This window comes from Ylistrum balloti, unplaced genomic scaffold (genome assembly GCF_031769215.1).
Source record: "Ylistrum balloti isolate Yb309-2 unplaced genomic scaffold, AGI_CSIRO_Ybal_v1 Utg370268, whole genome shotgun sequence".
NCBI lineage: Eukaryota > Metazoa > Mollusca > Bivalvia > Pectinida > Pectinidae > Ylistrum > Ylistrum balloti.
Genome location: NW_026782209.1, coordinates 309,103 through 334,978, shown reverse-complemented (window position 1 = coordinate 334,978; position 25,876 = coordinate 309,103). Strand labels below are relative to the sequence as shown.

Sequence of the window (25,876 nt, the reverse complement as noted above, 5' to 3'; positions counted from 1 at the left end):
CATCCACAAAATACCAGTCAGTTACAGCTAAAAACCGACAATTATCACACACAGAATCCCCTCTGTCATCCATTTGCAGTTTCTAAGAAATTTTCAATTTAAAGAAGGAGTTTTGTGCGCTTCATTTCCTTCAAAATGACCCCAAATTTCATCCCTTTTAGAAAAGTTAATGACATAAATAGAGAGATGAAGTTGTAATGAATGCAATTGAATGGGAACTTAAAGGTTGCTTGCTATCTTGCTGGCAGCCTTTGTAAACTACAGAGCACATCTGGCTGTGCTTAAGATGAGAAACTAACGAGAAATTAAAAATAAACAGATAAGATTAACTCTACCACGGTTTTCCAAAAGTAAAATCTACTCAGAAGTTTATAACATCGAAAATTAGCACACCAATAGTATTGAAGTATTCAGGCTTGCATTATCATAAGCTGACCAGCATCTTCTTGGATGCATTTCTTTCATTTCTGTATATTTACTGGTTTAAGCATCCGTATTGGTCAATTTTCAATTTAAAGGCAATTTCTTAGAAAACATGCATAAAAAGGCCGTAATTGGACATTTATTCAATTTTTGCATAAAAATATTTTTTCCTCTAGAGATTTTAGATAATCTTTATTCTTCATAATACTTTATACTCATATCGCATATCGGGAACTTAACAAGTTATAAATATAAATCTGCAATGTGAAACTCCCTCTTTGTGAGATTACGGATTCTTATTTATTATTGCTACACAAATGGGGGAGAGATAGGAACATATATGAATTACGCAATTCATTCATCAGTTTCTATTAACATTTTGTTCTTCGTTTTCTTTTTTTTTCTTCCTAATTTGCAAGTCTTCCAAGACATGATCTTACATCGAAATAAGCTACAGGCAAAGTAAATTCTTCTCGAGATGCGTATTGCAAATATATCTATGAAGGTGTTCTTTGAGGAATATTGTATAATGAGTTATACATTTGCAAGGGATATATTTTTCCAATAAAACACAGAAAGGGAAGGACAGAGTGAAATAGTATTTGTGTTCAAACGAATTTAAGAAATCCGTTCCTCAAATGGCAAATATTCAAATCCAGAGGGAAAATGAACACAAGTTAATCGTTAATGTAAATTCAAGTTTATTACATCCTAGTTCTTCGATATTTAGTCACCAGAATCAAAGCTTTAACACACTAGTGCCGCTGAAATAATGCCTCTAGTAAAATTGATAAAAGAAAAAAAAATCACTAATAAATTGTGTATCTTTTTTATTGATAGTGTGAAGCACATGTGGCAAAAAAGAATGTGAAAAAGGATGAGAAATATACCAAATAATTATTGTAGATAAACACGATTCAACAGAAAAGCCCTTCTTTTGACAAAAAAAATGTGAACACAAATCATGATGCACATTTTACATTGCTCATCTTTAAATAGAAATAGCTTTGTACATACACATTTAACTCAAGGACATATGTCTTGTAAGAATTGTAAATAAAATATATATGATTGAACAGAGGAATTGAACAATAACTATCAAACACACTATTTACATCTTAATTTCAATCATATTGTGTAACTGGCTCAACGTTCATGATAGAACTGTCCGAACCACATCGTTATATTCTCTAATGTATTGCATATATCTCCCTGAGGTAAAATTCTTTAGGACAGTGATTTGGCTTCTAACATGTTTCTTTAATGACAATTACAAATTTTATTATTACATTTTGAGTTAAATACACATCGTTTTCTTATCTCTTTAAACTTAGAATGTAATTAACATTAAAAGTCATCCTAATGTTATCAAGCGTCGTTTTCACATCTATATTAGATAATTAACATACACAATCAGCTCCATTAAACTCCTTCACTGTCCGTATAAGAAAGCTTCGTGATACAATATCTAAAAACAAACTAGCAATGTTTTGTACTGTGTACATTCTCACAAAACCTTTACTTAATATCAATTTTCATCGTTCTCCAATGAAAATAGACTTGAAACACTTAATGCAAATGAAATGCACGTGCATGTCGCACATACACGTTTCGGTATATCAGTCTGAATATTATGTTTGCACATGCTGCTACTCATTTTCCTCGCTGTCAGATTCAGACGCCCCCTCGTGGTAGTCCGTGACATTAATATCGTCTTGGTGTTGTCCTTCTGTATCGTCCTGAGCCTCATCGTCATCAGATTTTACTCTTTTGAACTTTGTTCTTCTGTTTTGGAACCAAACTTTCACCTGAAAATATACATAAAACAACTATATTTTTTTAATGTCTTAAACACTGATTTTATTTTATACCTTAGCTTTTTTTAGAATAACAAATATTGTCTGTTCAACGGAAACGCCAGCTACTATGTATATAGTCAATATAACGTTTGTGTTGTTGGGTCTGTGGTATTTAAATATCATGATATATCGAGTTTTTTTCATCCAACACGTGTCAAAATACAGGGGTTGTTCTCAGAGACTCCTGAGAGCGTGCGTGTTCATCCAAAATTATCCAAGTCGAGCCACTCTTGTCGGAAAGTATAAATGAGATGTCAGAGTTTTTTCATAAAAGATTTACATAGTTTAGCTTAAAATTAGTTTTGGTCAATAAAATGCGATTTTATTATGCGTATTTTCGCACTCTATTGAAAATAATAATATCCTGCGCATAATCATCCTTGTAAATGGTGCTATGGGAGCGGTACCTGGTGTGTCATAATTTGAGCTAATTTACTGTACCATCATTATGTAAATTCTAAGCCAAAACATGTTCATTACATCAAATATGACATTTTAACCAATACAGTTGACAGTTATGACAATTGATAATATGCGCAGTGGTGTCCTGAAGCAGACGATCAACTCGGGATTTGAATTAATAATATTCTTAAGGAATAAAAAAAATGAAATTTATGAAAATATTTAAAAGAACATTGTGCTTAAACTGAAATGAAACACTTTGTTCATGACTCAATTATAACGTACTAGTTATAGAAAAATTATTGGCATACAACCGTCAAAACGAAATTTTAGCAATGTCTTTGAACATCTTTGGACTTAAAAATCGTTCATTGAAATAAAATGGAAAATAGAATATTAGCAAAAATCAATTAGCAAAACTGAATTTCATGACCTATACATATATCAGCGAAATACGATATTTGTCAATATATGAACACATGAACAGTTCTCCAGTAAAACATGTCTTCCGTCTTATAATCAGGAGACAATTTTCTAGTTAAGTTAGGATCATCAAAGACAGCAAGGCGACCAAGTATCTTGGCAGTCTTTGTGAGTATACGAATGCTGTGTCTGGGGTGGCATTGGCAGATAGTAAAGAGTTGCTCTGACACCTTTTGTCGACTAATTACGGTCATGTTGAAAGGTCTCCGAAACCCTAAGAGGTTTTTCAAACTTAATAAAAGCAGTTTTCGGCGTTCATTTAGCATAAAAAATATGAGACGAGAGCTTAACTATTAGAGATTTATATGAATTGACAATTTGTCGAATTACCACTAAAGACCCGAAGGTGCAAATCGCAGTGTTTGCATTGCGAGAACCGATGTGTTCACAGAGAAGCCAGGACAAAAGAAAGCACCAAGAGATTAAATACTGTGATGCAACGTCGTAACCCCTCGTCGATAATTTGAGTAGATCAGAACTGATATCAAACGATCAATAGCTTCACAATTTAAAAAAAAAATCAGAAAAAAAGGATTAAAATTCCTGCACTTCAACGAACAGCCTTTGGCAGGCGTATCACGTTTTCAATATATTGGATGTTAATTTCAGTCAACTAACACAGAAAATATCATACGTCTTTTTTCAAAGCTCTTTCTTTGTGTATGATCTTGTTTACTCTGTGCTTTTCATATACCGTCATTTATGTAGTTGATGTTTGTCATTTACATTATTTGAAAGAAGTATCCTTTCTGTGTTTTGATTGGTATACACCAGACGACTACCACCTAAGCTATGGGCTATCTGTTAAGATGGGAAAATGATTTTAATTCTACAAAGGACAATTCTGTTCGAAAACGATCATCTATGATGTTCACAATTACTTGTCTGCTTTCGCCGAAGATACAATTACCTAGATCTTGGCACCATGGCAGAGTAAAAGTTAATCTAATGTTACTTTATACAATGAATGACCGGAATATTTAGCACCTATTAGGATAGATCTCGTACTGAGACGGGTGTATTTCCAAATGTTGTGATATCCACATTTCAACCAACCAACGTCATACTCTTAAGAGTTGCTAGTCTATGTCGTTTACCCGAAGGAGCTTTTTTCTAATGGCAAGGAAAGGCCATCGACGAATTGTGAGTAATAAAAATTCCTCGAACAAGTGGTATCATCTTTCCCCAAGACACAATAGAATGAGTTGTTTGTGTATTAAATGCTGATTGTTATATTCAATTTGGAATCTTAAAATTTGCAAATTTGCACTTGATGAAATTGAAATTATCTTTAAAATGGCCGTGTCGTGTGAAAGGTGGGACGAGGGTCGTTGTTTTCTGTGATGTACGAGGTAACTTGATATCTGACTGACTGTCGATCCATCTAGTTCGTACCGACTCGTGTTTTAGTACCAAAATCCTATCGCCCGGCCGGACAAACAACCCCTGCCGTCAGAATAATGCCAAATTAAATGGATTAGGGCTCGATTGTAATAAAATTTGTGGCACATTATTAAAGTTATTGAAATATGATTTTAAGGTTATACGGACGACGAAATAGTGTCTCTGCGGTATCCATGCTCCGGGCGAGAATGACAATCTTTAAGTCTGTTGGATTCCAGCAGGTTTAAAGATTACGTTCTAAGGTAGGGTAATAACTTCTTCTGAAATTAGCCTATTAATGTTATAAATGGTGAAGGAAGCGACGTATTCTTTATCATAGAAACAGCATTTCAGTCAGCACGCCACGATTTATTTATCGTCTATCACGCGAGTAATGAGACACCGCACAACGGGAAAGTGTGCGATTTAGGAACTGTTTAATTCTAATGTCACATAATGTATTATATATAATATATCTTACATACACTAGCGGGAATCCGACCTCGTTTGTGCTCATGAATACGAATTACTAGATAAGATTATGATTAGTACTACTACTACTAAGAAAAAACGAAAAGGTAAAGGCAAAGATAATGATGAAAATATTTACATATTCAAACAAAAATGTATATATTTAATTCAGCTGATGATTTGTAGGCAACATCCCGCGGAGAGTTTTCATCTACAGAAGTCACGGCCTCAGGATTTTGTGTGATATTCCGTAGAATATATAGATAATATTAATTATCTCAAAATCACATCGAAGCTTGAACCGCGTACATCTGAGAACTTAAGCTTTCCTCAAAAGATATTTATATGATAAACCGCACTGACTCAATAGAAAATTAAATAACGATAAAGTTTATCTATATATTACTTTCAAAATAATTCATGATAAAACATTTCCCTTTTCAGTCAGTAAGCGACGAGAGAAAGATATTATATATTTGGTCAAATGGAAATAATAATACATACTATTAAAATGGAAAGGGAAAAGTCCACGGACTTTATTCTCCGTACACTGTCTTTCAATGATGAAATTTATTTACAGACACGGTTGTTGATTTAAACAAGTTATCAAACATTTTCAAAATACAAAATTTGAATGATGATGTAAACCCGTCCTATATCTTTATATTAATTTCGAACAATTTTGAATTTCCTGATTCACGTTCTGACCAAACATCAGCGACAAATTTTACCGTGACAAACATGTTCTGTATAGAATATTAAACTTATTATTAAATTTTCTATTGATTAGTGTCTTCTACAACTTATTCGGTTAACAGATCAATATAAGCAAATAAATATATATGTTTATTCCTAAAAAAAATCTCCAGTTTCATGCATTCAAATTAAGAATATCTCTCTTAATTGATTAAACACTAACGTTTTGCATGTAATCAGTTTTGATTCGGTTCTTAAAGTATTATCAAGTTGCGTTATCCTGTTTTTAAATTCACAAACTCTTATTATGCGACTTTGGTAAATATTCTCAATATTTAGAAAATACATTTACATAGGAAAATATGTAACACACGTAAGAACGTTGAAAATTATAAATGAATGCAATTTGCATAATTTAGAATTAATTAATGGGCATACCTTCCGACAAATTATGATAATTTATCTCGCAAAGAGAGTTGTCCCCTCTGCTGTCACATGAATCTTTCCTGCTTTGTTTAAAGTAATTTATGCTAATTATGTGTAAACCGACTCATGCATACCCATTAAGTCAATGTTTGTAATAAAACACATGACGTCAAGTAAGTACTCACATAAATGTTTTTTACTGTTAAGTTATTTAACCCCTGTTTATTTTCTTATATATAGGTTGCAATTAGATATGTGTATGCATTTAATTCTAATATGTCATTATGGTTTTTTTCTTTTGCTTTTTTTCTCAGCTTAAGTTGTATTTCTTTGCATTTATATTATGTTATATCATCACGAAAATATTTCTTAACATTTAATTTTTATATTTATTACGGTAAAGATTATTAATTGTAGGTAAACAGGTGACTTTTGTGAAGTTAATGTGCCCATCTGCTGACAGATATATACTTACAGATAATTTATTAAAATTGCAAGTGTACTCCGTTGTAGGGCCGCATTATTATCGTTTAGTACAGCATACTTTTATCTGACTATATCAAGTTATATCTATGCTTGGTTTATGATGGTGCAAACTTAAAATTTATGTTATTTTAATGTTTTACCTCTGATACAGTTTATGTTAAAACACTCTTATTTACGCACTATAAAAATATGTGTGATATTTAAATAAAATAGTAAACTACCATATATCATCTGATATTGATGTAGCTTTACATATTAAAGTTCCCTGATTTTGATATCAAATTTACTTGTAAACCACTTTTTTAGTCAATTTTGCTATAAAAACTTTTTAAAATGAATTAATTACCTATATGTTAATGAAATAGTACATAGTAACTATACTGGTAAAAACACTGTTTATTTATACTTTAGGAGAGACTTTATTTTTAGATGATATATATTCAATCTAAATGCCAAAACGCGACAGTGACATAGCCCTTAACATCATTTGCATATGCATAATACGTTTTGATTAAACGATTATTCGTGACAGTATTAGGGCATACAAACAAAACTAGTGGCTTGTTTATCAGAACAAGACATCAGCTATGTCCTCCACTAAAAAGTGTAATCTGCTCAAGTAGTAACCTATGAACTACATGAATGACAGGGAGCTATTGTCTAACGACCATGCCCACCTGTAAGAATAGTTAGCAGGATCTGGCTCACCTGCGTGTGACAAATTACTTGCTTCGAGGACACACCTTATTGTTTTGTCGATAACTCAACGTGTATATTGAACATGTAAATGACATTTATATGTATTATATTGACATGCTTCTTGGTCATTAGTTTATATTACCTTGATAATATTTGAGACTTCTGAAGATAATTTCATGTCAAATCTGATTTATCACTACATTGGTGAAGTGTTATTAATGTATTGGCATTAATTATTAGGGTATCCACCCAGCGCAGTAACATTGAGATGACAGGAACCTGTGTAACACAATCGCGGAGGTATATTGTTTTCGTGTCAAAAGTCAAATTCGTAAAAGACTCAAATGGCATTTTGCTGTTCATTTTATGAAATTGTATTGTTATATTCAACGTTAAAGTTTTACAGTAGGAAGGAAAAACACACTGCATCTTTCCATTACATTGCACATTTCCTAAGCTTAATGAATTCTCGAGTGCTTCTAATTAGACTGTATGGCAGTTCGTCAGCGACCTATGATCAAGATTACACTGATTTCTGTGGAGTCATTTGAACATTTGTTTCGGATGTCATTGATCCATAGTATAGTTAGACATTGAAAACCTACCACTTATTTGTCAAGAGCTCTCAGAAAAAATCTATTATGGACTATTTTAACACGCTTATCTATGTATCAAACACCACTTGGTAAGCAAGGGTCTAATTGAATTAGCGAGCTATTTGTTTCTTTCTCCGGTACCGTGTTACATAACACAAGGACGAAGTGCTTCCAAGACTCCCGGTGCAATGAGTATAAATTCAAATAAGTTCAATTACCTTTATTTGGTTTCTCATTGTAAGACAAATTACTTTTCTAAAGAACTACATTTATCAGACAATTTAGTTTTAAGCAGAATAGTTTTCCTTTCATCATGTGCCCTTGTTTGTCTTAGTTACATAGAGGTTCTCTAGAGGACATTTTCTTTTACTGACCAGAACAAAGACAAAGTCACCTGGTAACATTAAATTCCAAAGTGCATTGGTTGGGCTAGATCTTCAAACATCGCATTTTTTTCATTACCCTTTTGTAACTTCTGTAATTTATTTAGAAAGGAATGCTAAAGGTTGACCACTTAATGGTGTTTTATTTTCCAAACTTTAGTCATGGTTCATCCATTTTTGTTTTTTGGTTGGTTTTTTCTTATGGTTTGATATGTATTTTATGATTAATTAATATTAAACATTTTTTTATAAAAATTATTTCATCAACCAGACGCCAATTGGTCAAACAACATGGACAAAACTCGCGATTTTCAAAGAAACTCAATTTATGTAGACAATTCGTATTTTTTGTCAGCGTTTATTGGTTGTTATTATGTTCGGAAATGCGCGAAACCAAACCGTTACCACATTTTGTTGTCATAAAAATTTAAGATGCAATACGCATGTACAAAACCCGTTATTTGCTAGGTTTTTTTTTAATGAAACGAAATTATCATTACCTTAAAATCGTTCTCTTTTCTAAGGGCTTTTGGATACGTGTCACACAACTTTTATAAAATATTTGAATTTTTTATTATATCGTTTGTTATTTAAGTTTTACCACATACTTGATTAACTCTTCATAGCTTAAAGGTATTGCTGGTTTCACTTATTTCTGTTTATGTAAATATTTTGCAATAATTCAGTTATTTAACTTCAGGTCTAACTGTCACAAAGGCAAACTTCAAGCTACATACATTGGCTCAATGCATCGTTTTCTATCATTAGCAACGAAATGATAAAGTCTATGGGGTGCTATTTCGATCTCTTGTTTGCCCAGCCAACCCTGTTGCCTTCTCTATCAGTAGGCTTTTAAAACACGATAAAGTAATTTTAGGCGAAAAATATCCGTTTTAAGAGCATAAAGGTATTATGGATGGAGGATACAGCAGGACGACGTTGGGAACACAGAGGGGTGTTCAGAAGGTGGGTAATATGCGAAAGGCAAGACAACTGCAGAAGGATGTTGGCTTCTGAATGTATGCATTTTCAGCTTTGTGCAGTATTGCGATACATTGAGGAAGACAGGTCAGTGATGAGTTTAATTTTCTGCTTAATCATCATGACTAAATTATCATTTCAGATAATTTGCTTTTATAATCCATACTGACAAACTGGGAATTAATAACAACGAAACAAAAAGTTATAATTCAAAATTATACATTGATCTCTTAACTTAATATACTGCATTAGTTTTGTTTACAATTTATTATGTTTCATTAGCGTATTGACAGACATAACCTTCATGTTATCGAAACAATAACCCTACATTTTGATCAGCGAACCATGGTAACAGGAAATATAGTATGAATCACATACATGTGGAACATAATGTGATATTAAGGGAAGACGATCGCTTTACGATGTCCTGGTTGGGGATTTGCTACACTGTAAATAGTAAACAGCGATGGCAACCGTTCAATTAACTTTTAATTGTAGAAAGTAATAAAGATAATGTGGCTGTGTAAAAGGCTCCATTATGCATGGGGTGGGTACATACTGGTTTATCGGGAATTGGTAATCATGGACCTGCAGAGAGAATGGCGATTCGGTCTTTGCGATGAACAAACATTTTATGTTAGGCCTAACATTAGGAACGCCAGATAAACCTTAACGTTCCGTGCTTAATGGTGTAAAATATCAATTAATCCAGGAGTGCATAGGATGTACTTTTTTAACCAAAACGTTTGGCAAAGTGAAAAATGTTAACAAAACATTAGACATTAATATCATAACAAGTCTCTATTAGATATTTGGTCAGAATTTTACGGCGTTTCTATTGGTGTAATAATTGTTTTGATTATTTTAGATTTTCTGCAATATCTCAACATCTCATCAGTCATATCAAGTTTACACCTCATCAAGGCTGAATTTGCACTCAAATGCATCCATGTATAAATAAGATTTAGATAATATCAGGTTCATATATCACGTTAATGTAGAATATAGGATACAAAGGTGGTATTTTGATTACAAAAAAAAAGTTATAAAAACACATACTAAAGTACACGATTAGTACTTTTAGTGTTAACAATAGGGTCACCTAGGTGCTTGTTAATGTAATGAAGCACGTCACACTTATAAGGAATTTAAGAACAATAAAAAGTATTTTAAGAAAAACCTTCTTTTCATATCTTTCTTACTTATTTAATGAGACGTGTTTGTATAACAATGTCGTCCAACATACGATATTACTTGATTTGGACAATAGGCCTCATTGTGAGAATTTTAATTAATCATTTAAATTAAAATTTGAAGAAAAACTGTAATATTGACGGTTTATATGTATATATATATATTAATTCTTACCTGTGTTTCCGTAAGACCTAGTTTGGCCGCCAAATCCTTCCTTTCCTGTCCAACCACATAGTGATTTTTCTCAAATGCGTGTTCTAATTTCAGAAGCTGTGAAGGAGAGAAAGCTGTTCTAATGCGTTTTGGCTTTCGGTATGGATGGAAGTAAAAGCTTGGATCTTGATGACCTAAACAAAAACAAAAATATATATTTGAAATGCATTTTTATAATTGGTTGATTAGATACTTTTAAACTAGAGTGCAAACAAATCTTGGTGGCGCGCAGGAGATAAATAAAACCTTTGCTGTAGGTAAACAACAGAAGATAAAACAATAAAGGAATTATATGTTACGATAAAATGAGTTATTTAGCAACAATAACTCCAAACTCGTAGCATTCTATTATTTTATTATCATAAGTAGGTGTACTCATTGTTAAATGTAATATTAATCTATCGATTGTTGGCTATACTGTAGCAAAAATATGTTTACTTCCTTTTGAAATGTCATATTCATTTCCTTATTATTGAAATTGCAATAATTGTCATTATTTATAAATATCAAATTTTCATTTGTTTATAGAAACGCGTGGATAGGCAATTTTATTTAATTATTTTATGCGAGAATTTGTCAATCAATATTAACCTGATATTAGTATTTTGGCTTGTATATAACAACTGGAACTGCTTGTTACAGGACTTATCAGATAAACTGAAACACTAGCTCTGTATTACATAAAACATCGTCAGCATAATTCGGGTTAAATCACAATGATTCTCGTTAAAGGTTATTTAAATTTGCAGCAATATCAACATCCACGTGGTTTGTTGCGTTTGAAATACGAATCAATTCTGTGAATAGCTGTTGCATACCCAAAACTTCTTTAAAATGTGTAATATGATGTTGGCTTCATTATGTTAATGTGCTATAGTAATGTTATAATTTTCGTTCGAAAACTGATCTACAAATTCAGTTAGTCATATGGTATTTATTGAACCTTTCAAATATTCAGATTAGTGGAAACAATTATCTCAGTTCTAATCAGTTCTAAAACAAGAAATAAACATAGTTGAATATGAAATAAATGAAACACATAAATAGGAGAAAGGCAAAAGATATCAGGTAGACATTTAAACAATAATAAAAAACAACATCAGGAGTAAGCAAAACCGACGGGAAACAAATCATTACAAATGTCAAATTAATGGAATGACACCTTGAACACTTAAAAAACATAGTCTGCAGGGTAAACGTTTACTGGTAGTCGATTTTAATGCAGAAGTTAAGAAATATGCAAGGACAGCGTTTATTGGCATTATTTCCATTTTACAAGTTCGAAAATATGAAAATGAAGCATTGCCTGCCGCTATTTGCGTTCTAGGTGTTGGTATTATTCACTATTCATTACTTATCACTTCAGTATTTAGAGTTTTCAGTATAAATGGAAAATGTCGGACAGCATTGACTGACTATTTAATTTGTTTTGGGTGTAATACAGAAGGGAAACTTTTGCCAGCAATTTTTTCAACGTCATAAATTATATGAACAACTGGTAAACCTAGAAATATTCTCTTGGTTCATAATCTCAAACAAATATAGTATTTCTGTGAGTTTGACTTTTAGAAGGAATGACTGGTCACTGAGCACACATTCGTTTTACTGTAGTATGCGGTAGGCGAACAGTGATCACGGTAACAGTCAGAGAACGGCTAAGGTTTCCTCGTCTAAACTTATCTACAATCGGTGAAGCCATATATTTCCTCAAACCTAATCAACGTCACGAACTCCTATTGGCTAACATCTAAAGAAAGATAATGGTTTCCCGTGGATTCCCTCCCCACGTATTACTTCTAGCTAATTATCCCCTCATCTTCGTCTAGAGTTTACACCAGTAAGTCATAATTACCGCGCTCTCTCCCTAACATATAACTCGTACTCCCCAAAATTAGCATTGTCACTCCGGACAAATATACTCTAAACGTACTGACAAATAAGGAACTGTAGCTGAGATAATCACACGTTTTACTCACAAATAGACAATAGGACGGTATTTATAATTCTGAGTCATTTAAAAGTATGGTTTCCGATATGGTGAGAAATCTACAAAGCATGTGGAACACGCAAGCATTGCAAGCTATACAATTTATGAAGAAAATCGTATTGTTATGGAAAATACTAAATACCCATATAATTGGACGGTCATAACACTTTAGATAGATTTATTTATTCATTTATTTTTTAATGATTATTTTTTAAACTTTTTTTAATTCCGTGAGAAACTTCAGTTGAAAAAAATCAAAATGGTATTGATGTCGACATTTCCGTCCTCCGAAAAGTAAAGTTTAATATATGTTCATTTGTTACATAAGCGGTTTTTTGTTGGTTTTTTTTTTTTTTTTTTTTTGGGGGGGGGGGGGGGGGGGGGAGGGCACTAGAAAGCGGGTTATCACAATCTACGATAAAATAATAAGGTTCATTAACGGTTTTTATTAAAGCACTTATTGCAAAATGTCACAATTTTCCAGACACTGAAATCAAAAAGATGAAATTGAAACCCATATTTCAATTTCATATCATAGTTTTTTTTGTATATTTATAAAGATGTTTGTTTCTAAAGACGATTACTCTATTTGTTGCTTAATCATCATCACATTTTTTTCTTTAAAGACTTCTATCAAACAGCTAGTTATTTATTGCTTCTGTTTGGCACCGTTCGCGTACTTCAAACACGCTTTGCTTTAATCAATTGATCATTAACGTAAGCATTATGTTTTTAATCACAGTTTTGCGCTATTGAGAACACAATACAATGTTAAATATATTTTTCTTAATTTGTTGCCGTTATCGATGCTACCCAGGTTATTAGTATTAATTACAAAGCCATTTCATTGTTAACTCTGTCAGCACCAGCCGAGCATGCCTTCTAATAGCTAAAAGATATTAACTCGAGTTCACAAGAAAGATCGATGATTAAATTAAATGCTATGCATATCAATTAACGACGCAGTCAAATTGGTGCTTATCAGAACATATAATTGTCAGATGTTATTAGCAAAAAGAACTATTGATTTAATTAGTTCTCGGGCATAACAATTAAATAAACTATCATTCAACCATTGTGTAGATGTAATGGTTGTTTACGACTATTTCTAAGTCTGATTATTTACATATAGACAAGAACTAATTTATACCATTTTATATAAGCTATATAGGACAGAATAATACAAAAATTAGCAAAAATGGAAATTGTTCAAGTAAATTTCAAATTTGTAAAAAAAAAAGCGATATGCAGCAAAAATCAATCAAACGATAACGATAAAAACAACATACAGTATACGATGTAAAAGATTAATAAAAGAGATAGAAAATTATGAAAACAACAGCTACGCAAAAAAATATCGTAAGTCTAGGAGAATATGGTATCTTGAAATAAAGTATCCTCAACATCCATAACAGTCGTGGTTTTTGTACAACTTCAGGAATATTCTTCATTTAATGATAAAATACGTTTTCACGGTACGTAATGTCTATGAAAAGAAAAATGAAATAGTCATGGTAGATTATAAACGTTTTTCCTTACTGACAAACCAGGGTAAGTATTTTTATGTATTCTGAAAAGTCAACATTCAAAGCAAATGTTTACGACAAAGTCCCGTTTATTGTAGATAACCTTATTTCATATTTTGATATTATTTTCGGACGATCATCAGTGAAAAAATCTGAAGAAATTATCAGTTTGCATCATTTCATAATAATAAAGCAAAAGTAGTTCTTCTTCAGAAACAATATAAAACACCATAAAGTATTGTTACAGAAGATATTTTGATTGTTAACATGAATATATGTAATATTTACAATGTTGAAATTTCCTTCTTTCCTCTTTTATGGTAGTCCAACAGATTGGAAGGAATCTCTATTTTTCTGGTTACAAGAATGTAAGAAACTGATGGTATGTACTATAACCTCATCTGGGTTAACAAGTGTTTTTCTATATTTTTATATAGTATTTATAGCTTATTAGGCCTTTGCCCTTTACCAAAAAGCAAAGATGTTTCGGTCCTTCCCAAAAATTGTCAATCTTCCCCTTGCAATGTGTAATTGGCTCTCTGTGCTAGATTACGGGGTATTTGCCCATCTACTACCGATCTCATTCCTTTACTTTGTATCCTTTGCCCTTTGGAGAAAGTACGGGAAAGGAAACTTAGCAATTCTGTAAAACTTGTATCAAATGAGGAAAAATCAAGCACTTTTGCTTAAACAGGGTTACTTAGTATTTGACCATATAACATTTGTTTCCATTGATTTCCGATTAATCTTTTGCCCTTTCCGGCTTTTTTATAAAATAAATGCCGTTTGTGGTGGTGAAAATGTCAGCCGTTCTTTATGCTCAAGTCTTTTATTTATTTGTTGAGTAAAAATACAACGTATTTGTCCATTTCGTACTTGTGTCTAATTTCTGCGAGCTCCTTTGCCCTTTGGCATTGTTAAAATGTTAGGGGGAGTAAAGACAGGCAACCGGTACACCCAAGAAGGTCATGTTTGTTCTCTAGCCTTGAATCAACAACATGAAGATTTAGCGCAAATAGTATTGACCTTGTGTATTTAGCATTCTAAGATTTACTTTGGTCTCCAGAAACATTCAGGGAAATTAGTTACGGTCATAAAGTTACTAACGGTGAATTTCTATGATCCTGTTGTGAAATGTTCCTTCCCACAATTTCTTAATCATTAATTTACCTTTAACCTTCGTTTGAAAATAAAACGCCCGATAAATGGACTCTTGGCCTCATTTACATTGGATGAATAAGTTTGTCATTAATAAGGGTGTATTTCGCTGACTATCGGGTACTGGGTAGTGGAAGTGCTTATTGAAGAGTGTCACAATACTCTCTTGGCAAACGATGAACGCCCTGTCTTTGTACAAGTTCTTATCATTTCAAATTTTCAAATTTTACGAAACCGCTTTCAACAGAATATATTTCTTCGTAGCTTTTTCTTTAATGATTGAAATTCGGATCAAATATGACAAGTACTTGCCAAGACGCAATGTGTCAGTGAATACAGAAGCAACAAAAGGGATTTTGAAACATCGCTTGTCGAACCCTTCATAAAATGATCTTAAGACATTTTCATTCATAACTTTAAGAATATGAGATAAAGGTAAATTGCACTTTTAATTTGTCAACCGAGATTGCTGGCATCATTTCGTAGAATTGTTGATAAGTACATATGACACTCTATGGTATATTCTGACATAGGACCTCACCGACACCGCGTGTCAAATGAGACAATCCTATACAAATACAGATCATATAATCTATTCATATTGATGTTTATAAAAAAAATCTATAACTCACGTCTATATCGCTTTTCTTGTAACCGACAAATAAATATTTAAAAATGTATCATGGCAATTAATGAATGTAAAAAAAACTGGAGAGATAAACAGCATATCCATCATACATAAAAATAATGTACTTAATAGCATGTCGTTTTGTCTTCTTGTAGGATTAAAATAATAATTAATAATTGACATAAAACCCCTTTTTGTAATGTTGCAGTATGTTATTAGAGTAATACATTTGCAATATTAATCAACTTTTAAGTTATATATATACATATTTTATATATATGTATATTTCTCAACTTTTAAGTTAAGTGTGATATAAAAATTTAATTAAGTTCGCTTCACAACGTGTAATTATTTTATTTATTTTCATGTTTTATTTATGTGTATTAGAACTAAGTCAAATGCACTCCCTTCCTTGTGTAACTGACTCTTTTTTATAACAAAACGTGTAGAAAATGTAGAATGGTGAATTTTAGCTGTGATATTTGGAGAAGTAAGTGATTGTGCACGAACGTATTTGAGGGAAAGAATTCAATCTGGCATACAATACAGAAAACAATTCCCCGTACGGGTACAATGGTATAGAGCTGTGAAGACCTTGTGTGTGAGGGTTAAAAACAACTAGAGACAGAGGAATGTTGTCTTTAACAAATGATTGAAGATTGGCAAAAACAATTTAACTGACAATTGATATTTAATGATGGTATGGTTCTTGAACTTGGTGGCTCTAAATAAAGCGCCCAATGTTCTTGTGCATGTTATACTTAATTAGACAAACGAAGACCGACCTAACTACCATAGGTCAACTCTTATCACATACATTATAAAAACTAACAACATAAGTCATTCTTACTACCTGGATTTTGACAGACCATGCGTTTATGTTTGTGTAAACTTAAGCAGAGTTTTTAGAAATGATTCAGTATGTTATTTCTGCGTGTTTTTTCTTTATTTGTCAAAACTTTTGTCGCGTTTTCCGGCAAATGTTGTTTAGAGATAACATGCATTCATACTCCATGTAAAATATCAATCAACACATTCTTTGAATATCCTAAAGAAAGACTTAAGCTGGTCATGAATTTAGCTTCTTTGAACAAAGTCTATCTAATGAATTCTCGTTTTCTTTAGCTTGACAGGCTCGCGTCCTGGTTAGGATAATTAATTTTGTCTTTGTGCTCAACCTACTGGAACAAAAATAACAATATGCTTGATTTAATGGCCTACCCACATTGACGACTCGTATCTAGTTGCAAAAGCAAGCACTGGTAACAGATGCGTCGCCATGTTTCCTTTCAGTCACAATATTGTTCCAAGATGTGTGATTTCAAAGCACGAGGTCAAATAAATATAACTGACAACGAAGAATGTACGCTAACAGTGGCACGTGTAATTTAATAAAACATATACACAAAATGACAAAGAAAACCAATTTAAGTTTAATTTCAGTTTTCACAGAAATTCTGAATAAAGAAATGATAAAACAATGTTTTTTATTAACTTCATAGTCTTACGATCTAACTGTGTCAATCAATTTGATAAGAAAATAATACTTCAAACTATTTACGCTATGATTTTATGTTTTTGTTTTGTCACCTATTGTATTCATATAGCGTCCGCGTGAAATGACCACGTCACAGATTTAGATAAGTCATATCATACTTATACAAAAACAAATCTGACCCATTCTATTGTAGTCAAACAAGGGCGACTTGTATCAAACGTCTCCCATGTAGACATTCCTCACTATTTGTGAACAATGAATTGATATCTCCGTGACTTTATTTGGTTTACAAATTCAGTGGTGTTTTCTGGTAATGTAACAAAACTTCGTAGCTTTAATTCATTCCATTATTATTAATAGGTGTAATCGAATGAAAAATATGTGATACAGAAGATAACCCACCATATGTATAACTGTCAATTTTATGTTATAATGCCATGAATGGTAAGGTAACTATATTTTTTTAGATTCCGGTAACTCTTGTAAACAAAACAAGGATTGTTAAACTATTTCCACCTTGATGAACAACAAATTAAGCTGATACTTGCGTGTTCACGCTAAATCTGTTCTTCAGGTGTATATCTACAGCGATAAGCATGCTTAATAGATTCTCAAATTTCATGAAAAATCATAATTGAAAAAATCAAAGCCAGCGTTATCATGTTAAGTTTGTGTGTTCTCTGTGTCAAATTGATTTGTTTTGGAAATGTGTTCTTTATATTCTCCAAAACTGAAGAGAATCAATGTAGATTTGATATCAGTAAATTATTCTGTTTGGTGTTGCTTCCAGAATAAGTTTGCAAGCTACCGTGGCAACATCGTATGTACGCTCCTAAATTTGATATTATAATAGGCTAGCTAGCACAGCTATTGGTCGGTCTGGTAAATATTCTGTATCACAAATTACTCTCTAACGAGGAATAGCCACGCCCACATTAATGCGTTGTTAGACTTCCACAATAAACAAGTATACATCATATAGATATATCTTAATATTTCAATAATGATTATTGCATATCAAAGAACAAATGTTATTTCTTTTATGATATTGGAAAACTATGTGATGAAACGCATGGAGAAAAATGAAATTGCGTGTAAAAAGGAAAAATATCTTATAATGAATACTGCTGACGTATTTTCTTATTTGGGAAATTGTGTTTGCAAGTTATTTAAGATATTCTGATGCAATGTGAATGCTGTATTTAATGGTTTTGAATAATTTTGACTTGTTGTTAACACTCATTGCTCATGCATACTTTGAGATAATTTTAAAGGCAGTAACCAAACGAGTTGATACTATTAACAATCTGCCTATTAATTTTTTTTTTTTTTTTTGCTTTAAACGCAATGACCAATATTCAAGTTATAGATAAATAATGTATCACTATGAATTAAATAACACGACAAAGACACACATAGGGGAAGATGGGTGCACTACACAGTGACAAACAAGTGAGATACAACTGAGATGTTGTATATATGTATCCAACAAAGCAAATACACTGAAATATATCCTCCTGTGCCTAGACGAGTCAGACGTCTCATTTCAGATATTTTTAGGTTTCATGAAAACGTGTGGGGCTTCACGCTACATTCCCCTCGCCTCCTAAACACTATAGTTGGTAACGCAATCAAAAACGCATTTCCACCAGTGTTAGCAGCAATAAAACCCATTGGGACATTCACGGTGTTATGTGTGTCAGTTTATCGATGAGGTGTTCCAACAAAAGGCGGCACAGTGTTTTCCATAGAAATCACAACCGCTGTAAAATCAACCTTATTGGTATGCCAATCTTCGACAAAGCACCTGATACCTATGTTTACTGGTGTTTAAGTCGGCTCCATCTTTGCCTTTCCCACGAGGGAATACATCGTAGACCATTAATTCCCGAGACAGAGTCAAGAGTTATAATTATCATGTCGTTCCACATATGACAAATTAGCCAAATACCCATAAACTTTAAAGACATAAGTACAGTTTCTACGTTAAATGTTAAATACGTATCCCAGGTGGACAGTTAATGCATTAGTATAAATGTTTAGTTAAACAGAACAGGTAACTCCATCAGGTGTTTTTCTAGTGTCCTCAACAGAAATGATATTTTCCAACGTTTAAGTGTTAACATAAACAGGTATTTTAACAAAACAAAAAAACACATTACTTTAAATAAGGATATAATATTTCTTTAAATGGGATATAAATTGTGTGTATTAAGAATTTTGTGAATGGAAAGACGTCAACATTTTTACACCTAAACAACTTGTTTTTGTAATACATTTGTCTTGTTCGTATAAATGTTGCTAAATAACATATTTAATGCCTTTCTTTCAAATGGCAATTTGATAAATTCCAATCTCAACAATTCTACTCCTTATGCTGGATGTACATGTGTAAATAGAATACTTTTATCTGAACACATGATAAATAATCTTGGGCAGATATTGAAGAAGGTAACCTGCCAGGGTTGGCAAGGTACGATGTAGTTGGTAAGTCAATCAGTATATTTACTTAAGACATGGGCCTATATAATCTTTTATGTGGCTTTTAACCGTTCTTTATTTAGAGAGTGTAGGTCGCCCAAGGAAATTTTATTGTAAAGTTAATTCAAAATATTTTTAGAGTGAACAATTTTTCTTAAACATTTTTTATTCTAATCTGATATATTTTTACAATGATTTATTTTTAGTTCAATTATGTTTCCTTTTTATAATACATTCAATAGTTGTAATTGTACGAAGTATCGTCGAACAAGTTCTGGTTATTTCTGTGATACATTGTGACTTCCTCTAATTAAGACTTTTCTCGGAGTAAATGACACGAGCTTCCTACGCGGTTATTTCAAACAATACAAACGTACAATAAGTGACACTTTCTGTGTAAGCCAAATTGTTCACATCATTAAATTCAATTTGTATTATCTTTATCAAGCACACTTGTCGTATACATATAATTAACTCCCGAACCTTATCAACCTCACATTGTTTAAATGCACTGTGTATCTCCGTGTAACCACGCCCCTCTCCCGGGGGAGCGTTTATCTGGGAACTTGGTTCTAAGTACTAGTTACACTTGACTACATTCTATCGTTTGATCATTTGTTAATTAAAACTTTAAGGAAAAACTGGTCTGATCCATTTCTGATTATCATAGTTTGAGCAATGAAATGTAAACCCCTGTGTAGTCAACACGTCACGGTAAAATGATACACAGAAACCTCGCTCCTGACGAAGAACTGTGAAATCACTGTCGTTAATCCCGGGGGACCAATAACACTATCAACGCCTTGTTAGTGGGTTAACAGGCTGCCAAACGTTTGCAGGATTAATCACAGATATCATAACCTTATGAATCTCAATTAACTCTCGCAAATTATTATCATTTTTAATGATATGTCATCAATTTCAATAACTGTTGATATTAATCATACTGAATATCTATTTGATAACTGAATATTATACAATGTATCAATGGTGAGGTGCCACGTGCTCTTAGTCCTGTCTGGGTTTCCTTTTTATCTGGTATGTATCAAGTAAGACATAACATAATACAAAATGTTTGATGATTTATCATGTAAAGAATGGACTAAAGACTACCCAGCCAGTAAAAGGATTTAACATATGTATATATGTACATAAATGTCTAACATCAATATTGTAGATGTTCTTTTTAATGTCGCTCGAGACATTTTCTATTAAATGGTATATCTTTCCATATACAAATATGAAATTAACATTATATAATGTATATAATATGAAGACGTTCTCTGAACTAAAACCTTTTTGTATTTATATCAATATTAGAATATTTGTGTTGATATTAATTAAATATTTTCTGTGCAATTTTAATTTTAGAGGTACCTGAATTTATTGACTCAGTCCTTTAGAGCTAGGGTCAATTTAATTTTGAGAAAGCGCCAGTGCTCAATGTTTGTCATCTCTTCAAAAATGTAATTCTATATATAAATAATGATATATATATTTAAACATAGCATTTTATATATCTATATATAGCATTTTATGTTTTATCGTCTTCATTAATTCCATATATCTTATCCGTTAAAGATTAAGCATTGTGTCGTTGGAAAGTATTTCTCCTCATTATTTATTTATTTATTTATTTTTCTATTTATTTTGATATCGTTTTTTGTCTACAGGAAATAAGTTACCTATGAGAAATCCCTCTAATTTCTCAAACTTTCTTCAATTGTCCAGCATTATTAGTCACCTGTATATGAAAATATCAATGTTATATCATATCTAATTCATGAAAATCTGGATCCTTCATTCATGTTATCAATAAGTTAAGTTTCATCTGAATATAATTTTCAATTCTTCGTGTAGATGGTATATGTTGTTATTATATATTCAAAATAATTTAGATTTATGATAATAAATATATCAACTATTTTTCTCACCCTTGTATTTACGCTTATTATGATATAAGATAAAATGCAGGTTATTTTTAGTTCTGAGTCCTGAGTTTTAGTCTTCCATATTCTACATTGATACACTGAATTAAAAAATCTAAAAGATAAATACCTATGCCCAAATGAATAAAGTTTTGAATGAATTCAACATTTTTTATAGTAATCTGCCTCAACGTAAAATGGTTCCTATCTGTCCTTTCGATTTCCGTCTCTCGACGATAACCATGGAATTAACATTAATATTTCAAATATAAATCATTGCCTTTTTCATACCTTAGTAAATACTTAGTCATAAAATATGTAATACAGATTTTCAGGGAGCAAATTAATCATGTTTTTATATAAAGCATTAAAGTTTATAACCTTTTTCTGTCTTTATAATATTTTGTTAAATACAGAGCATCAAATATATCATCTTTTTATGTCTTTATAATATTTTGTTTAATATAGAGCATTCAAAACTATCACCTTTTTCTGTCTATATTTTGTGTCAGTGAGAACGTTGGAATGTTTTCTTTTTGTTTTAGCCCTTAATCTCTCTGTTACATATGTCAAAACACTGGTGTTTTTCTCACCAAAGAATACTGAGTAATACCAACAACCGAGCGCGGCGTTAGGCCACACTGAAGTCATATGGTGCTCATTCTTCTTAAGTTACAGAATGATATATTTGTTTATTTTTGAGAGATTTAAAATACAACATGTCCAAATTTATAGCAGTTTCATTCGTAAGCTGCTTACTTGTTTAAAAAAATATTATTTACAAACTGTCTTCTTTGTAAATGAATTACCGGCTCAGAAAAAGATTGAAAGCAATATATCTACTTTTTGGCCTTGATTCATAGATTGTGATTTCAAGTTACAATTTCGGAATCAAATGAAAAAAAAATTGCACATTGGTTAAAGTTAAAAACGTGTGTGTTTCATTTCCTTATTTGATAAATGTCGATGGGAAATAAAATTGTAATAGCAATTAAAAATCCAAGAAAAAGGGGATAACATCAATAAACATTGTTAACGTAAACCGAAGGTTACACAGGCAATTTATGTTTACATTATTCTAAACAGGAGATAGTTTTGCATGCAATTATTACAATAAATTTGACGTGTTTATTGAATAATGAAAACAGATTTCAACCCCGGAAACACGGGTCATGGATAGTAAATTTATAATGTGTCTCTCTTGTAAATACCATAAGCACGATATTTTGGTGTTTAGAATTGCCGATGACCAAGGATAAACGCCTGTACATATGATATATTTGAAGTCGTGATCCGCCGGAGATCACGACAGAATTTTAGAATGGTTTCTTTATAAAATCAACCAATGATCTGGTGCTTAATTGACGTAATTTACCTAATTCTGTTGTTAATGTGGTCAATTTACCTCAAGCCTCATAAAACCAGAATAAAACACTGCTGGCGTTTTACCATATTAAAAACTTCTTCAAAATCACTAATAGTCGATATACAATAATTGGTCGGTGTCATCTACAGGTGATGTATGGATCCCCAGGTGATTACACCCATGTATCCACGGGTAATTATTGCCAGGTACCCAGGGGTGAACTGCCGGCCGGAGAAATCAACGTTCCTAAGTATGAAGATTAATGGCCCTTTGCATTGTCAATGTTTTTTTATGAATTACATTTTAAACCCAACTTAAAAAAGTATAGCCACAATCCTGTATTAGTCGCGCCAGGAAGTCAAGAAGATATCGCTGGTTTTACTGTGTTCAATTGTTCGAAAAAAAATCGGCGTCGTCATAAATAATTTGCTGTTGAAATTAGACATTTTAGTAAAAACATAACTACAGGTTTAATTGGTTTTCGTTCAGGATTTGTTTTATAATCAAAACGTTAACAATAAAATATTGATATTATATATACTTTTTTTTTCTTTCTGTAGGATCTATAAATTGATTTCATTATAAGGTGAGAGGTTTATCCACGATTACCCATTAAGAGCAAACACACAAAATGTTTATATCATAAATATAGTTTATGTGATACATTTCAATCTCCTCTAGAGTAAATTTGAATTTCTATCTATTATAAAAAAAATCTGGAATCAACACAAGAAAAAAAATTAACCTTAATGTTTTAAAACAAATATAGGATAAACCTTTGATGGGCATTTCAAAGTAACAATTGTTAGTTCAGTTAAAATGCAATAACAAAATCTGGCTACTGGCACAATCGAAATAATAATCGATAGGTACAATCAATAAAACCAGAACTGTTGTCAATTAATGAATATAAAATCATTTCTACCAGAACAAAATAAAATAATAACCGAACACAGAAATCAATCGATATCTGTTTAAATATCTATTTTTAGAATTTTAATATTTTCACATTCTTTAAAATTAAAAATTATCTTACATACTTTGGCTTACTGTTTCTAACACACACTTGGATTATCGAAGTGATATTGTCTATATTTTACAAGTAAATTTTAAATAGTAAACATTACATCACCTGGACAATTGTTTCATATCCAAATATATTAATACTTACCGAATGGAAGACCAAAGAGACCCTGAGGATGCCGTGTCAACATCCAGGGATACATGTTGGTTGGATCTCGGCTAGCACCTAAAAGTCCAGGATAAAAGGGATGGAGAGAGGAAACCGTTGGAGGAGGAAGAGTTCTACCCAGGGATGTTACCCCGGGAGCCATGGTATTTTGAAACGCCCATGCTGCAGAACGTTGTAATGTCAGTAGATCATTAGGATTTAATGGAGATTGCTCGGCTAGAAGCAAGTTTCGCACGTGAGGAGGCAGTGCCGGGTGCAGTGGAGGAATCCTGCCCGCTATCAGTGCTGTGTCTTGAGCTGAGGATGACAAGCCAGATGATATAGAACTGGCGATGTTGTGCTGAGGTTCTGTACCCGGGGTGGTATGGCTGTCCTTGTGAATCAAAGAGTCTATAGAAAATCCATTAGAAGCGTGTTTTGGAACAGGCAGAATTGGCTTCATGTTTGTTTTTCCTGCTTCCGCTAAATTATATCACAAAATATGTTTTTCTATTATCATAGAACTAATTATTTCCTGTCGAAATCATATGATAATTTGAGTTGACTTTATCGTAAAGTCAAAAACAAATATGTATTAAAAGTCATTTTTTTCATAAACTAAACATCGTTCGTGATTTTCTGATACAAGAAATAAATATCATGGAAATTTCTACCTTCAAATCAGCAGATACTCTATATCTATGAAGACGGCACTTTCCCTGACGAGCAATCCTAACTGGCCAGTAGAATTGCTTTCGATCATTTTCTTTGAGTTCGTTTCCTCTGGTGAATAGGCTTCTGGTAGGCGACAGCGATTGGCCAGTTTATGCTCTGTCGTCTGCGGGGGTCATTTAGCCCGCTAGGTGGCAGCACATTATAATTATGGACGGGATCGATGTTCTAAGCAGCCTGGTGTATCAGATGTCACCTGATGATGTCTTTCTTGTTTTTCATAAAATTCTTTTTCGTTGCTCAACTCAGGTAATCCTGTGATCAGCTCTAGGATACAAATCTGTGTGTTACAGATACATTTATATATATTCTGCTGAAACGATCCATGTACTTCAGATTTAAAATCTGTCATTGTCATTCAAATTATAGGGGTTGTGACTACAATATGTTAAACTACAGCGTTGTGAATGGGGGCAGCCCTCGCTACATGACGATAACGTAGTTTATTTTGTTCAAACTTTGATGAACAAGCCGATAGAAATTTAATTATGTTAAAATGTGAAGCGGAGGAGATCTACTGAGTTTAAATATACCTTAGCTAATAAATTCTAAACCTTGATGATTGTTGTAAACTTGTTGTTTTCTTTACATGTAGTTTATCTAAAGCGGGTTGTTAGTACATAGTCACTACAGGAAACAAGTCTATGTCTGGGGTGACTTGGTGCAACTTGTATAAAACAATCCAAAAGGAGCCACATTGGATTTT

General features: G+C 32.3%; 1 protein-coding gene across 1 annotated transcript; it reads right to left on the bottom strand.

The window, feature by feature from the left end:
* Window positions 1–2,072: 2,072 nt before the first annotated feature.
* LOC132552697 (homeobox protein EMX2-like) lies at window positions 2,073–24,901 on the bottom strand. Its single transcript, XM_060216889.1, has 3 exons — window positions 24,439–24,901; window positions 10,657–10,829; window positions 2,073–2,231 (listed from the first exon to the last, which is right to left on the bottom strand). Exons 1-3 carry the CDS (start codon window positions 24,899–24,901, stop codon window positions 2,073–2,075), a joined length of 795 nt encoding a protein of 264 aa, XP_060072872.1.
* Window positions 24,902–25,876: the final 975 nt, after the last annotated feature.